At 27.3% G+C, this 16,256-nt stretch overlaps 1 protein-coding gene across 1 annotated transcript in view; it reads left to right on the top strand.

The window, feature by feature from the left end:
• The window catches only part of LOC145260643 (glycogen [starch] synthase-like), a 95,811-nt gene that overhangs the window by 72,250 nt on the left and 7,305 nt on the right, over positions 1 to 16,256 (top strand). Inside the window, exons 9-12 of the mRNA XM_080118969.1 lie at positions 610 to 688; positions 1,822 to 1,935; positions 3,507 to 3,633; positions 7,285 to 7,442. Coding sequence (XP_079975095.1) covers positions 610 to 688; positions 1,822 to 1,935; positions 3,507 to 3,633; positions 7,285 to 7,442 — 478 coding nt within the window. The remainder of the gene's footprint in view (positions 1 to 609; positions 689 to 1,821; positions 1,936 to 3,506; positions 3,634 to 7,284; positions 7,443 to 16,256) is intronic.

Below are 16,256 nucleotides of genomic sequence, written 5' to 3'. Positions count from 1 at the left end.
TGAAATGAACAACATTGGAAGTGTGTAGATTCTGACTCCATATAATTAAAGACAAACGAATATTGAAGGTTGAGAACCGACTTTATTTACTACCATTAGGTATTAGGAGCGGCAAACTGTTTGTAGGATGGAATGTGATTTAATGAAGAATGGATTGTCCGATGGAGATATTTGACAGTTTATATTACGGTGAAATATTCGTAGAATGTTTGCAGGTATGTACGATTTAACAAGGAATGAATGTTCGTAAAATGTTTGTAGGTTTGTATGAATTGACAAGGAATGAATGTTTGTAAAATGTAGCTTATCTTTTGGACGATGGAGATGGTTAGGGTAGGAAAAAAGTGATCCCCTCCTTACAGAAAAGTGCCCAGTTGAGGGTGAAGGAATAAATGTTTTGGGCCAATTTTTAAATATTTGTCGTCCGGAGGATTGAGCTTCAAAATGATACTGATCTCGTGAAAATCTGTTGCCTCTGTCAAAAATTTTAGGTAGACACACACATACATACATACATACATACAAACAGACAGGTGAGATTTATATTATAGATTTGTTTTTTTTTTTTTAAGTCAACAAAAGTTCATTTGTTCTGTGTTTTCCTTGTAGAGGCAATATTCCGAAAGGAAGCGACATTTTATTGGAAGAGGATCTTGTGAAATTAAAGAGATGCATTTATGCAGCACAGGTGAGATTTTCTTTTTTCTTTTTTTTTTTCTTTTCTTTTTTTTTTAAATGTTCATTGATTTAGTGGTAAAAGACCAGAATAGTTAACAGTTGAAATCTAGTAGAAAAAAAAAACAAAAAAAAAACTTTATAGCTGATGCAGTATAATTACAGTCTTTACTGACCTGCATATATTTATTCGTATTGAACTATGTAGCACAATATTACTTTCTGAGTATTTATTAGTACTTATTAATTTGTCTCATTTGGATCAGTTTTATATTTTAAAATTTCATAGAAATGCTCATTTTTTTTTTTTTCTGTTAAAAAAAAACATTTTTTTTTTTTTTTTTTTTTTTTTTTTTGCATTATCCAGAAAAATATAAGCTTTATCAAAGCATATTTGCTGATTAAATATATTTTTTATTCCTGGAATTTCCACAGGTCCTGCTAATCTAAATTATTTGAAAAAGTATCTGTGATTTATCTGATATTCTCTCCTAACTTGGAAATTAAATACATCAATTGAAGATCAGTGTTTGGAAATTGAGAAATGGTGTCAAATATATATCTAATACGACAAAAGATATTCTGTTATTTTAACTTATGAACAAACCCTGAAGACTTGTCAGTTATTTTATGATAGTTCTAGAAAAAGCTTTTTAAATTGTTTAAAAATTATGTCCGAAATTTTTTTTCAAAGTATTTATTAATTTATCTCATTTGGATCAGTTCTATGTTTAAAATACACTGGATATTATTTTCATATAATATTAATAAACTCATATTTGCTGCACTTTATTGGTTTTTCTGTCCAAAATCAAATCTTTTGCATAATCCTGAAAAATATAAACTTTATCGGAGCATATTTGTTGATTAAATATATTTCTTGTTACATGGAATTTCCACGGATCCTGCTAATCTAAATTATTTGAAAAAGAATCTGTAATTTATCTGATAGTTTTTACTAACTTGGAATTTAATAAATGGAAAATCAATTCTTTGAATATCTATTGTATATCATTACCAGTGTTTGAAAATTGATAAATTGTGTCAAATATATATCTAATACCACAAAATAAATTTTTTTTTCCCTTTCAATGTTGACCAATTGTACGATTTTATTTAACATATTATTTCATCTGTTTCGTTCAGCGCCGTGAACTTCCTCCAATTTGCACTCACAACGTTGTTGATGATGGAGCGGATCAGGTTTTAAATGCCATTCGTCGTTGTAAATTGTTTAATCATAAAGATGACAGAGTAAAGGTAGCGTATTACATCTTTCTTATTCAAATTAGTCAATTGGTACACTTTTTTTATTATTATATAATTTTCTTATTTTGTTAATTTTTACACCCTTTTTGTTCAAATTAGTAAATTTTTACACCCTTTTTTAATTAAATATATAATTTTTTTATTTTAATTTTTACACCCTTTTTATTTAAATATATAATTTTTTATTTTGTTAATTTTTACACCCTTTTTGTTCAAATTAGTAAATTTTTACACCCTTTTTTATTTAAATATATAATTTTTTATTTTGTTAATTTTTCCATAATTCTTATTCAGACTAGTCAATTTTTGCACCCTTATTCAATTATGTCAATTTTTACAGCCTTCTTATTCTTGTTATTATTGTTGCTGTTATTATTATTGGTGTTGTTGTTGCTATTATTATTCAAAGCAAGTTATTAACAAATAAGCCTTTAATTCTAATAACACAAGAAATATGTTTCTTTAGCAAATAAAATTTTTTTTATTTATTTTACTGCAAACATTTAATTTTATACTAATTTGAAGATAAATTTAAAAAATAAATTTTAAAAATTTCAAAGCAAAATATATTAATAAAAATGAAACATGAAATGTCACAAAAACATTAGCATTTGAAATGAGCAAAAATTGAAAGAGAGGCATTCAAATATACAATTAAAAATAAATTTCGATCTTAAAAATAAAAATGGATCCTAGCAAATCTCAAAATATGAGCAAGATTTTCTTGAATGTTATCTTATAATCTTGATGTTAAAATGACATCTTTGCCATATTGTCAAAATCCTTGGACGCCCAAATCGATATTTAACTACATGCTATTGGATAAAATATGTTTTTCAATATAAATCCTCCCAACAGCCGCTTTCTCACGAAAGACACATTGCTAATCTTACTCTACTCTATCGTTATTTTCATGGCAAAGACTCGACTGAGCTTCAATCTATAGTCTCCCACCCTTCCGTAAAGCATTAACAACAAAAAATCGTCTAGCTACAACCACTGTCAATAATTAATTTCCTTAATTTCCATGTATGCTCAAAAATAAATAACAGACTATTACTGTAGAAAGCCTACAAAGTAATTGTTTATGGATTTAGACTTTTTTTTGTATTTATGATGAGTATTTTTTTTTTAATTTATGACAATTTATTTTTATACAGAATTTTGCCTATCACTATCAATAATTCCCCCCCCACTCTTTATCTGTGCCTAAACCTAAACGTAAATTCCATGAACAAAGCTTCTTTCTTAGAACTGCATGCCTGTGGAATTGTCTTCTGTTTTTCAGCTTTCTAGCTGACTACAATATGGTTGTCTTCAAGTCCAACGTAAACAAGTTCTTGATGAGCCGTCCCACTTAACAAATTTACTGAATTTCCATTACTAACGATTACTATATTGTCCCATTGACTACTGTACATTCTTAACCCTTATCCTCGAGTGGTCTCTGGCCTTGATAAGTGGTTATGTAAAAAAAAAAAAAAAAAAAAAAAAAAATTGGCATTATTAGTTCTTTTATATAACATGTTTTTCAATATTTTTTTTTTTTTTTTTTTTTTCAGGTAATCTTTCACCCAGAATTTTTAAACTCGACTAATCCATTATTTGGTTTGGACTATGAAGATTTTGTGAGAGGTTGTCATCTTGGTGTGTTTCCATCTTATTACGAACCTTGGGGATATACGCCAGGTGAGTACGACAACACCAGTAACACGCACGCACGCACACGTCCTTTACAAATATTTAGTTGTAAAAATGATTACAGAGAAATGAATGCTTTATAAAAATATAAATTAGCTTTATTTGGATGTTGATGTTAGCAGCAGTGAAGTGGGAGAAGATGGCTTGGGCTTGTGTGTTGGCTGACAGCGGGTGCACCACTGGAATTCATTCTCTCTCTGCCGGCAAAACAAAATCTCTCCCAATTCAATTTCAGCCTATATTATGTAATTTGGGTACTTGTACAATTTAACCAAGATATTAAAAAATGAAAATATTGAAAAAAAGGTTATATTGTACATATCCGTTATGGAACAAAGTTCTCTGAAAAAAAGTTTCACTTAATTTCATCAAGTTTTTTTTTTTTTTTTTACAGCGAAAAAAACAATTTGTTATGATACCTAGCAAAAGGTTCAATTTTTAGGAAGAAAAGCTAGTATTTCCCCGTGGCATGTTCAAAGAATTCAAAGATGGCTGACTTCAATGCGCTCTCATAAAAACGTGTTTTTCCGCTGTAAAAAAAAAAACTATTCCATCAAATTAAGTGAAATTTTTTTTCAAAGATCTTCAGTCCAAAACAGATACATACAATATAACCTTTTTTCGATATTTTTTAATGTCTTGATTAAACTGTACAAGTACCGTAAGTCGTTGTGACCTTTTTGACAATTGCTTCGCCTCTCGTTAGATGGCATCAACTTATGACAAATCAAGTTCAATAACTAGGACGAATCATTCTGACATTTCATGTCATTACATGCATGATGTATTCAGTGAACACTTTCCATTTAATGTTCATTCTACTCTTTATGATGTTGTTGACTTTGACAATTGATCTGCCTCTTATCTTAACTTATTTGATGGCAGCAGCTTACGACAATACAAGTTCAATAACTAGGACGAATCATTCTTATTGTTTTCTTTTTCCAATTCATTCTGGATTCTCAGTGTTTAGGTACACCTCACTCTGATTATCTAACATATCTATCTAAGCGCAATTTGCCATTTTATTTCGGGAATGATATCAGTGTCACTTTTCATCATCTTCCTTGGTCGATGTGGTTGTCAACTTCCTCAAGATTTTCACTCTTCATTACGACTAGCTTTTGTGGCTTATTTGTTGAACATTATTTGGAGTTTTTAAGTTAATTTTTTGTTAATGTCTTCTAGTGTTTGAAGTGTGATGATGATATATTGGCCAAGGATATCATTATCATATCTTACTCTTAATAATAATTGATTATAATAATAAAGAAACAAAAGATTAAGCATATGCAGATTTATTTTTGTGCAAAGAAGCAGAGGAATAATCTTAAAAATAACTGATAATGATGAAGAAAAGAGAGAATAACTGCATAAGCAAGATTATTTTTTTAACAAAGAGAAAGAGGCTTTATCTTTATCCTTGGAAAATTCTAGATATTCTCGATTTTATATTGATGAAATCCTATGAACATTCTCCCCAGAGTGTTAGGAAGTGATTAACAAAACATAAGATTTTAGAAGTAAATGACCTAGAATTGTGGTTAGAAATTATTCACCAAGAAGCACAAAGGCAAACAGAAATGGGATGGATGTGTCCAAGAGAGATAGTTATGATCACTCCTGGACAAAAAGACCAGACATAGGATTTCTGATTTTGAGTCAATAAATTTAGGAGTCAGAATTAGTTTATGGACAGTTTTTAGTTTGAGACACTTGACAGCAGTTAGTGGCTTAGAGGAAATCAAGCAGAGTTTTAGCAGATGAGAAAATGAACCAATGAACTGACCAACAAAAATTCCTCGACAGACAACTATCAGTTTTGCGCGTTCTTTATTACACACACTCAGAGCACGACTCATCTATGCATCATGTACGGAGTCATGTTTTCTTTTGTGAGTTTCTGTTGTTTTATGTTTTATCCTTTTTATACTTTGGTGATCGCCAGAGTGACACAGTCTAAATGAGAAGAAAAGATGGAAGAGAAGAAAATCATGGCAAATAGTCTTGGAGTCTGCGTTTATTGAGCAGGATCGTATGGTTCTACACTGATATTTCTTGCTTTCCAGTCAATTTTATTGAACAATGAATCATGCAGTTAATGCAAAGAGGTTCATGAATAAAATAAAACCTAGGTTTAAAAAAAATTGAAACTTTTTTTTTTTTTTTTTTTTTTTTTTTTTGGAAATTAAGCTCAATTTTTTTTAATTGGTCAACAACAATTTTTGTGGTTTTTGTTTTTATAAGAACAACCATTTACATTGTGTGTGTGATTCTTATCCAACTTGAACTTACGAAAGCTATGTTAATAGATAAGTATGAATAATGTTAGTAAACTCCAATAAATATTTTGATTCTTAGACTTTCAAGTTATTTAAACAAACAAAAACAAATTTGTCCAATTGAAAAAGCAACCTAATGACCTTGATCTTCTGTCAAAAAATATTGTGTTGAATTGTTTAGCAGATCAGGATACTAAATGATATCTGCTGCTTTTTTGAGTCGTCTTATTCTTCATTGTTCTTCTGTGTCTATAATTTTTACTTCGTCTCATAAAAGCAGATAGTTTCCTTTTTCCCTCTATATGTGGTCAGTCATACTCGACTGTTTAACATCCAAATAAATGAATCATATATTGAAATTTGTTTTGAAATAAATGGATTGCTTATTGAAATTTGTTTTGAAATAAATGGATTGCTTATTGAAATTTGTTTTGAAATAAATGGATTGCTTATTGAAATTTGTTTTGAAATAAATGGATTGCTTATTGAAATTTGTTTTGAAATAAATGGATTGCTTATTGAAATTTGTTTTGAAATAAATGGATTGCTTATTGAAATTTGTTTTGAAATAAATGGATTGCTTATTGAAATTTGTTTTGAAATAAATGGATTGCTTATTGAAATTTGTTTTGAAATAAATGGATTGCTTATTGAAATTTGTTTTCAATAAATTGTTTAAATCTGTATGGATTACTTGCTGAAATGTTTTGATTGGTTGTTTATTGAAATGTGTTTAAATGGATTGCTTATTGAAATATTTTGAATAAATTGTTCAAATGTGTATAAATTGCTTGTTGAAATGTTTTGATAGATTCTTTATTAAAATTTGTTTCGATGGATTGCTTATTGAAATATGTTTGGATGGATTGTTCAAAGCTGTATGGATTACTTGTTGAAATGTTTCGATAGATCCTTTATTAAAATTTGTTTCGATGGATTGATTCTTGAAATTTGTTTGAATGAATTGTTCAAATCTGTATAAATTGCTTGTTGAAATGTTTCGATAGATTCTTTATTGAAATGTGTTTTGGATGGATTGTTGAAATCTGTATGGATTACTTGTTGAAATGTTTCAATAGATTCTTTATTAAAATTTGTTTTGGATGAATTGTTCAGTAGTGTGAACAGTAGTTTGAATAATCCAAATAATGCGAATTTTCAATCCACAATTGCGAAACATGTTGTACAGCTTTTACATATTAGCAACAGTTTCGTTTGGGAGTCAATTTCTAAAAAAATGTCTAATAGACGCTGACATTTAAAAACGAGTGTTAAATTGAATTTGATGACACAATCCAAAGTAGTTCAGTTTTGTTAATGTTTGCTTTCCAATAAACTTTGATTTCTTCTGTTTAAGCCGAGTGCACGGTCATGGGAATTCCAAGCGTAAGCACAAATCTCTCGGGATTTGGATGTTTTATGCAAGAACATGTTATGGACCCAAAATCATACGGTATCTACGTCATTGATCGGCGTTTTAAAAGTCCCGAAGAATCCGTGCTGCAACTGACACAAGTAAGCAATTAATTTCATACGTATATATATATATATATATATATATATATATATATATATATATATATATATTAAAGTACCCGTCGTTGACTGGGTTCAAAAACAGCCTACAGAAAATGGACTCTGATTTATGAAAGTATGATATGATAGGTTATGAAAAGGAAGGGTTGTAAAGAGATAGCTTCAAATTTGGGGGTATCAAAACCAAAGCAAAATATGATGAAAGTAAAAATAAAATGGGTAAACTCCATAATTTATTATACCATACCTGTTCACACTGAAACACTTATCACAATATTCTGTGGATCTATATTAAAAAACCTTGTTAAACTTTGTGACATATTTCCATTCTATGGAGGTCAGGCGCGAACGAACACCCCATAATTTTATTATACCATATTTCTTCAAACTGAACCATAATTATCAAAGTATACTTACGCAGATAGATATGAAAAGTCTTTATTAAAGTTTATGCCTATTTCCATTCTATGGAGGCCAGGCACGAATGCAGACCCCACAATTTTATTATACCATCCCTATTTAAGTTGGAACATACTTATCAAAGTATTCTTATGTACATCTATATCAAAAACACTTGTAAACGTTTTTTTAAATTTTTTATTTCCATACTTTGTGGACCAGATGCGAACGCAGACCCCACAATTTTAATGAACCGCTGTTCTGCCAGATCAAACATACCCATTCCTATGTCTCGATACATCTTCTGTCATTATATGTAATCAGTTTTTTGAAATAGTCAACCATATAGGAGCCTATTCGTGACCAGACACACACACACACACACACACACGCAGCTTTATATATATAGATTAGAATGTGTGTGGGGACACTTCTAAACCTATGGTCCTGGATATAACCTTAAACTATATCCAGTGGTGAGGCCCCAGCTTGCGGGCTTTGGGGAGTGTGGAGCCACCCTTTAATTGCCATTGCTCCCAGGTCCACTCTGACCCAGAGTGGTAGTACCTGTTAGGGTCCCAACTATGGGTTAAATAGAATCTGACTTAAAAAACAAATATATTCTATTAAAAAATTGTTCTTCAAAATCTTTGGATTTGGCATTAAATAACCTGAAAAGGGTTGATATGCCGTAAAACAAAAGCAATCAACCATCTAAACCTATATACTCAACAAATTTTTGATCTGCAGATTTGAAATTTGGTATATAGGGTATTCAGACATCTGTTGCTATTTTTTAGCAATATGTAAGCAGTTTTTAACTGTTGCCTACTTTTTATTTAATTTTTGCTTCCTAAGTGCTGAAAAGGAGAGCAAGATTACCTTCCCTTTATTTTTGTTTTCGCGATGTCCCTTTTTTTTTAACGGGATATATTTTTAATTATAAAATATATGTGTGTGTGTGTATATATATATATATATATATATATATATATATATATAACAGTGAAAGTGTCTGTGTGTGTGTCTTTCTGTCTGTACATTTCCCTACACAATAACTCTGTCAATTTTTAGTCTACAGACTCGAAATTTGATATATAGGGTACTGAGATTTGGGAAAATCTTTGTAATCGGTTTTCGGCCAGAAATTTGGCTGTTAAGGGGTCAAAGTTCAACTATTTGACCTTTGAGAACTCTACCAAACTCCTCCGACAATTTTGGGTCTAAACACTTGAAATTTTAGATATACGTTCCTTGGACATGGATCTAACTTAATAACTTGATTTGAGCCCAAAACAATAAATGTTAAGGGGTCATAATAGGGATCAAAGTTAAAAAAATTGACCACTTTTTTTTTTTTTGCTCATCATACACCTCCAAACACCCAGGCAGTGCCGGGCTGGAATGCTAGTATATATATATATATATATATATAAGTACGATTGTTGAATATTATTCTTGTTTGTTTCTGTTGTGAACAGTTTTTTCCATTTGGCAGGTCAATGTTTAAACATTCTGTTGGAGTGTAAAAATAAATTTGGCATAGTTGCATCAAAGTCAAAAACATATAGAAAATTTCTTTTTGTACTTGAACAGAATGCCTGCCAAATGGAAAAAAAACAGATTGCAAGAGAAACAAACAGGAATTATCCCTCTTGTCAATGTTTCATTGACAAGAGGGATAATTCCTGTTTGTTTCTCTTGCAATCTGTTTTTTTTCCATTTGTGTGTATATTTCCATGTGTGTGTGTATATATATATATATATATATATATATATATATATATATATATAGCAGCCGATTAGCGCAACGGTTAGAAGCTCCGACTGTCATATGGATGGTCGGGTTTCGATCCTGGCTTGAGGTAGTTGCTTGTTTAGCCACGCTGATTAGCTGTGAAACAGCGAAGCAGTACTGTATGTGGTTGAGCATATTGGGAAGTGATATATAAATTACCATTAGAGTATGAAGCGATGCTCTTTGTGCAAACAAATTGAGCTTAGGTATTTGGAGAATGTCAAAACATTGTTAATTTACTGCCCGCATAGCAGCAGCCGAATAGCACAATGGTTAGAAGCTCAGACTGTCATATGGGCAGTCGGGTTTCAATCCTGGCTTGAGGTAGTCTAACCACACTGATGAGCTGTGAAACAGCAAAACAGTACTGTATGTGGGTAACTATATATATATATATATATATATATATATATATATATACACACACACACACACGCACACACATATATACACACACACACACATATATACACACACACACACACACATATATATATGTATATATATATATATATACACACACACACATATATATTGTTACCCTTCATATTTATATGGTAGTAAAATCTCAATAAGATACTTCATACTTCATCTCTAAAGTGGAAAAAGTAATTTAAAATTCCGTATTTGAAGACCAACTACTTGTGAGCCTCAGAGTATTGTGGGAGAATTTCCACAGATATTGCTAGTTTCAAAATAATCTATACTAATAATCTTTTTTCACTTTTAATTTTTTTAACACATTTGTATAAAATATCCAAGAAGTTCTTGGGTTTTACTAAATGTGTACGACTAAAAATGACGTAAATTGCCACTGCTGCTGATTAAAGGCAATCAACTGGGTCCATCAGCGTAAAATATCGTAAAACAATCTTATAATAATCAATAAAACGAATTCACTCAGAAGTTTTGAGAGATTTTTGGCAAATATCTTGTTTAAGTCCATACCTATAAAGAAAACTCCCGATTTTTATTAATTATTCCCTCTTACACAAGCAATATTGTACCCCCTCGACGTAAATACCCCCGACAAACCTGACAAGCTGCAAAATCCTACCCCTTCACAGTAGAGATCCCTAGATGTAAGAAAGCCTTCTACTCCAGTAGTTTCTTCCCCAGAACCACTAGACTTTGGAATACCCTTCCAGGTTCCTGCTTCCCCAACTGTACTGACATGCAGAAGTTCAAGTGTAACGTGAACCGACATCTTGCTGCCCAACTTCCTACACAGTACCCCTGTAGCTTATGTCCCTGATAGTAGCCCCCTACATCAAAGTGGCAATGTGCCTTGTTTGAGATGAAAATGTAAAAAAATATATTTATATACTAAGCCTGTCAGCGCAAAAAATGTTATTAGAACAAACAATAAAACAATAAAAACAATAAAAACAAACAATAAAACAAAACAAACAATAAAAAGTCGCGATTATTTTTGGCAAATTCTTAAACATTGAGACTTTTTTTTAACCGAGTGGGCCAATATTTTTTAAAAAACTTTATAAAATAAATAAACAAACAAGTTTATTTCTTTATTATTGAAATAGAAACAAAACGAATTTAGTCAGTCACAACTTTCAGCCGAGAGTTTTTTGTTTGTTGTTTGTTTTTTTTAAATTACAAGAGACCTTTTTTTTAATTTAATTTTACAAGTGACCTTTTTTTTTAATTTAATTTTACAAGTGACCTTTTTTTAAAATTTAATTTTACAAATGACCTTTTTTTTAAATTTAATTTTACAAGTGACCTTTTTTTTTAAATTTAATTTTACAAGTGACCTTTTTTTAAAATTTAATTTTACAAGTGACCTTTTTTTTTAAATTTACAAGTAACCTTTTTTTTTAAATTTACAAGTGACCTTTTTTTTTAAATTTACAAGTGACCTTTTTTTTTTAAATTTACAAGTAACCTTTTTTTTTTAAATTTACAAGTAACCTTTTTTTTTAATTTTACAAGTGACCTTTTTTTTTTAAATTTACAAGTAACCTTTTTTTTTAAATTTACAAGTGACCTTTTTTTTTTAAATTTACAAGTAACCTTTTTTTTTAAATTTACAAGTGACCTTTTTTTTTTAAATTTACAAGTGACCTTTTTTTTTAAATTTACAAGTGACCTTTTTTTTTAAATTTACAAGTAACCTTTTTTTTTAAATTTACAAGTGACCTTTTTTTTTTAAATTTACAAGTAACCTTTTTTTTTTAAATTTACAAGTAACCTTTTTTTTTTTAATTTACAAGTGACTTTTTTTTTTAAATTTACAAGTGACCTTTTTTTTTAAATTTACAAGTAACCTTTTTTTTAAATTTACAAGTGACCTTTTTTTTTTAAATTTACAAGTAACCTTTTTTTTTTAAATTTACAAGTGACCTTTTTTTTTTAAATTTACAAGTGACCTTTTTTTTTTAAATTTACAAGTAACCTTTTTTTTTAAATTTACAAGTGACCTTTTTTTTTTAAATTTACAAGTGACCTTTTTTTTTTAAATTTACAAGTGACCTTTTTTTTTTAAATTTACAAGTAACCTTTTTTTTTAAATTTACAAGTGACTTTTTTTTTTTAAATTTACAAGTGACCTTTTTTTTTTAAATTTACAAGTGACCTTTTTTTTTAAAATTTACAAGTAACCTTTTTTTTTTAAATTTACAAGTGACCTTTTTTTTTAAATTTACAAGTGACCTTTTTTTTTAAATTTACAAGTGACCTTTTTTTTTTAAATTTACAAGTAACCTTTTTTTTTTAAATTTACAAGTAACCTTTTTTTTTAAATTTACAAGTGACTTTTTTTTTTTAAATTTACAAGTGACTTTTTTTTTTTTAATTTACAAGTGACCTTTTTTTTTAAATTTACAAGTGACCTTTTTTTTTTAAATTTACAAGTAACCTTTTTTTTTTTAAATTTACAAGTGACCTTTTTTTTTAAATTTACAAGTGACCTTTTTTTTTAAATTTACAAGTAACCTTTTTTTTTAAATTTACAAGTGACTTTTTTTTTTAAATTTACAAGTGACCTTTTTTTTTTAAATTTACAAGTGACCTTTTTTTTTTAAATTTACAAGTGACCTTTTTTTTTTAAATTTACAAGTGACCTTTTTTTTTAAATTTACAAGTGACCTTTTTTTTTAAATTTACAAGTAACCTTTTTTTTTTAAATTTACAAGTAACCTTTTTTTTTAAATTTACAAGTGACTTTTTTTTTTTAAATTTACAAGTGACTTTTTTTTTTTAAATTTACAAGTGACCTTTTTTTTTTAAATTTACAAGTGACCTTTTTTTTTTAAATTTACAAGTAACCTTTTTTTTTTAAATTTACAAGTGACCTTTTTTTTTAAATTTACAAGTGACCTTTTTTTTTAAATTTACAAGTAACCTTTTTTTTTAAATTTACAAGTGACCTTTTTTTTTTAAATTTACAAGTAACCTTTTTTTTTAAATTTACAAGTAACCTTTTTTTTTAAATTTACAAGTAACCTTTTTTTTTAAATTTACAAGTGACCTTTTTTTTTAAATTTACAAGTAACCTTTTTTTTTAAATTTACAAGTGACCTTTTTTTTTAAATTTACAAGTAACCTTTTTTTTTAAATTTACAAGTAACCTTTTTTTTTTTAAATTTACAAGTGACCTTTTTTTTTAAATTTACAAGTGACCTTTTTTTTTTAAATTTACAAGTGACCTTTTTTTTTTAAATTTACAAGTGACCTTTTTTTTTTAAATTTACAAGTGACCTTTTTTTTTTTAAATTTACAAGTGACTTTTTTTTTTAAATTTACAAGTAACCTTTTTTTTTTAAATTTACAAGTGACCTTTTTTTTTAAATTTACAAGTAACCTTTTTTTTTTAAATTTACAAGTGACCTTTTTTTTTAAATTTACAAGTGACCTTTTTTTTTTAAATTTACAAGTAACCTTTTTTTTTAAATTTACAAGTGACCTTTTTTTTTAAATTTACAAGTAACCTTTTTTTTTAAATTTACAAGTGACCTTTTTTTTTTAAATTTACAAGTGACCTTTTTTTTTTAAATTTACAAGTGACCTTTTTTTTTTAAATTTACAAGTGACCTTTTTTTTTAAATATACAAGTGACCTTTTTTTTTAAATATACAAGTGACCTTTTTTTTTAAATTTACAAGTGACCTTTTTTTTTAATTTTACAAGTGACCTTTTTTTAAAATTTTACAAGTGACCTTTTTTTAAAATTTAATTTTACAAGTGACCTTTTTTTAAAATTTAATTTTACAAGTGACCTTTTTTTAAAATTTAATTTTACAAGTGACCTTTTTTTAAAATTTAATTTTACAAGTGACCTTTTTTTAAAATTTAATTTTACAAGTGACCTTTTTTTAAAATTTAATTTTACAAGTGACCTTTTTTTAAAATTTAATTTTACAAGTGACCTTTTTTTAAAATTTAATTTTACAAGTGACCTTTTTTTAAAATTTAATTTTACAAGTGACCTTTTTTTAAAATTTAATTTTACAAGTGACCTTTTTTTAAAATTTAATTTTACAAGTGACCTTTTTTTAAAATTTAATTTTACAAGTGACCTTTTTTTAAAATTTAATTTTACAAGTGACCTTTTTTTAAAATTTAATTTTACAAGTGACCTTTTTTTAAAATTTAATTTTACAAGTGACCTTTTTTTTTAAATTTACAAGTAACCATTTTTTTTAAATTTACAAGTAACCTTTTTTTTTAAAATTTACAAGTGACCTTTTTTTTTAAATTTACAAGTGACCTTTTTTTTTAAACTTACAAGTGACCTTTTTTTTAAATTTACAAGTGACCTTTTTTTTAAATTTACAAGTGACCTTTTTTTTAAATTTACAAGTGACCTTTTTTTTAAATTTACAAGTGACCTTTTTTTTAAATTTACAAGTGACCTTTTTTTTAAATTTACAAGTGACCTTTTTTTTAAATATACAAGTGACCTTTTTTTTAAATTTACAAGTGACCTTTTTTTTTAAATTTACAAGTGACCTTTTTTTTAAATTTACAAGTGACCTTTTTTTTAAATTTACAAGTGACCTTTTTTTTAAATTTACAAGTGACCTTTTTTTTAAATTTACAAGTGACCTTTTTTTTAAATTTACAAGTGACCTTTTTTTTAAATTTACAAGTGACCTTTTTTTTTAATTTACAAGTGACCTTTTTTTTTTAATTTAATTTTACAAGTGACCTTTTTTTTTAATTTAATTTTACAAGTGACCTTTTTTTTAAATTTAATTTTACAAGTGACCTTTTTTTTAAATTTAATTTTACAAGTGACCTTTTTTTTAAATTTAATTTTACAAGTGACCTTTTTTTTAAATTTAATTTTACAAGTGACCTTTTTTTTTTAATTTAATTTTACAAGTGACCTTTTTTTTTAAATTTAATTTTACAAGTGACCTTTTTTTTTAAATTTAATTTTACAAGTGACCTTTTTTTTTAAATTTAATTTTACAAGTGACCTTTTTTTTTAAATTTAATTTTACAAGTGACCTTTTTTTTTAAATTTAATTTTACAAGTGACCTTTTTTTTTAAATTTAATTTTACAAGTGACCTTTTTTTTAAATTTAATTTTACAAGTGACCTTTTTTTTAAAATTTAATTTTACAAGTGACCTTTTTTTTAAAATTTAATTTTACAAGTGACCTTTTTTTTTAAATTTAATTTTACAAGTGACCTTTTTTTTTTAAATTTAATTTTACAAGTGAACTTTTTTTTTAAATTTAATTTTACAAGTGAACTTTTTTTTTAAATTTAATTTTACAAGTGAACTTTTTTTTTAAATTTAATTTTACAAGTGAACTTTTTTTTAAAATTTAATTTTACAAGTGAACTTTTTTTAAATTTGAATTCTGTAACACAATAGAAATGTAACACTAGAAAATCTTTTTAAAAAAAGTTAAAAAAATCCCTGAAGATTGAAGCAATATTTCCAATCCGGTGTGCCTCTCTTGGGGGAACTAGTTTTCCCCACATTTAAAACATTAGTGTTTCACTACTCCCAAGGGGGGGGGGGGGAGTAAATAACTATTTTTAAAAATTGTTTTCAGTTTCTTTTTTTTTTTTTTTTTTTAATAATATTGCATAAAGTTCCATTTTATGATAATGCAACTCTGATTCATTTCTCAAAAAAAAAAACTCAATGTGCGCTGTTTGTCCAACCTACAAAGGGTGTTTATTCCGAAAGTCATGTGGAGGTTGAAAATAAGAAAATGCCTTTCAGAATTACCACCCCCAACCTCCATGTTAAGAATGGCTTTCGGAATAAACACCCTCTGTAGGTTGGACAACAAGTGCACATTGATTCCTAACCTCCAAAAAAAAGCAAAGGAAATCGTTTTTTAAAGTTTTCTCAAACATTTTTTAATTTATATTATCGACTACTGCTAGTTTTTTTTTTTTTTTAATTAATTAAACTGGAGAAAAAGGTTCAAACTAAATCTTAAATACACCAAAGTGAGTTTTTTCTTTAACTTATATCCATATCCTCCCACTCTTTTTATCCATATCCTCCCACTCTTTTTATCCATATCCTCCCACTCTTTTTATCCATATCCTCCCACTCTTTTTATCCATATCCTCCCACTCTTTTTATCCATATCCTCCCACTCTT

Source organism: Euprymna scolopes, chromosome 36 (genome assembly GCF_053919585.1).
Source record: "Euprymna scolopes isolate OS-2025 chromosome 36, ASM5391958v1, whole genome shotgun sequence".
Lineage (NCBI taxonomy): Eukaryota > Metazoa > Mollusca > Cephalopoda > Sepiida > Sepiolidae > Euprymna > Euprymna scolopes.
This window is presented reverse-complemented; position numbering and strand designations above follow the sequence as displayed.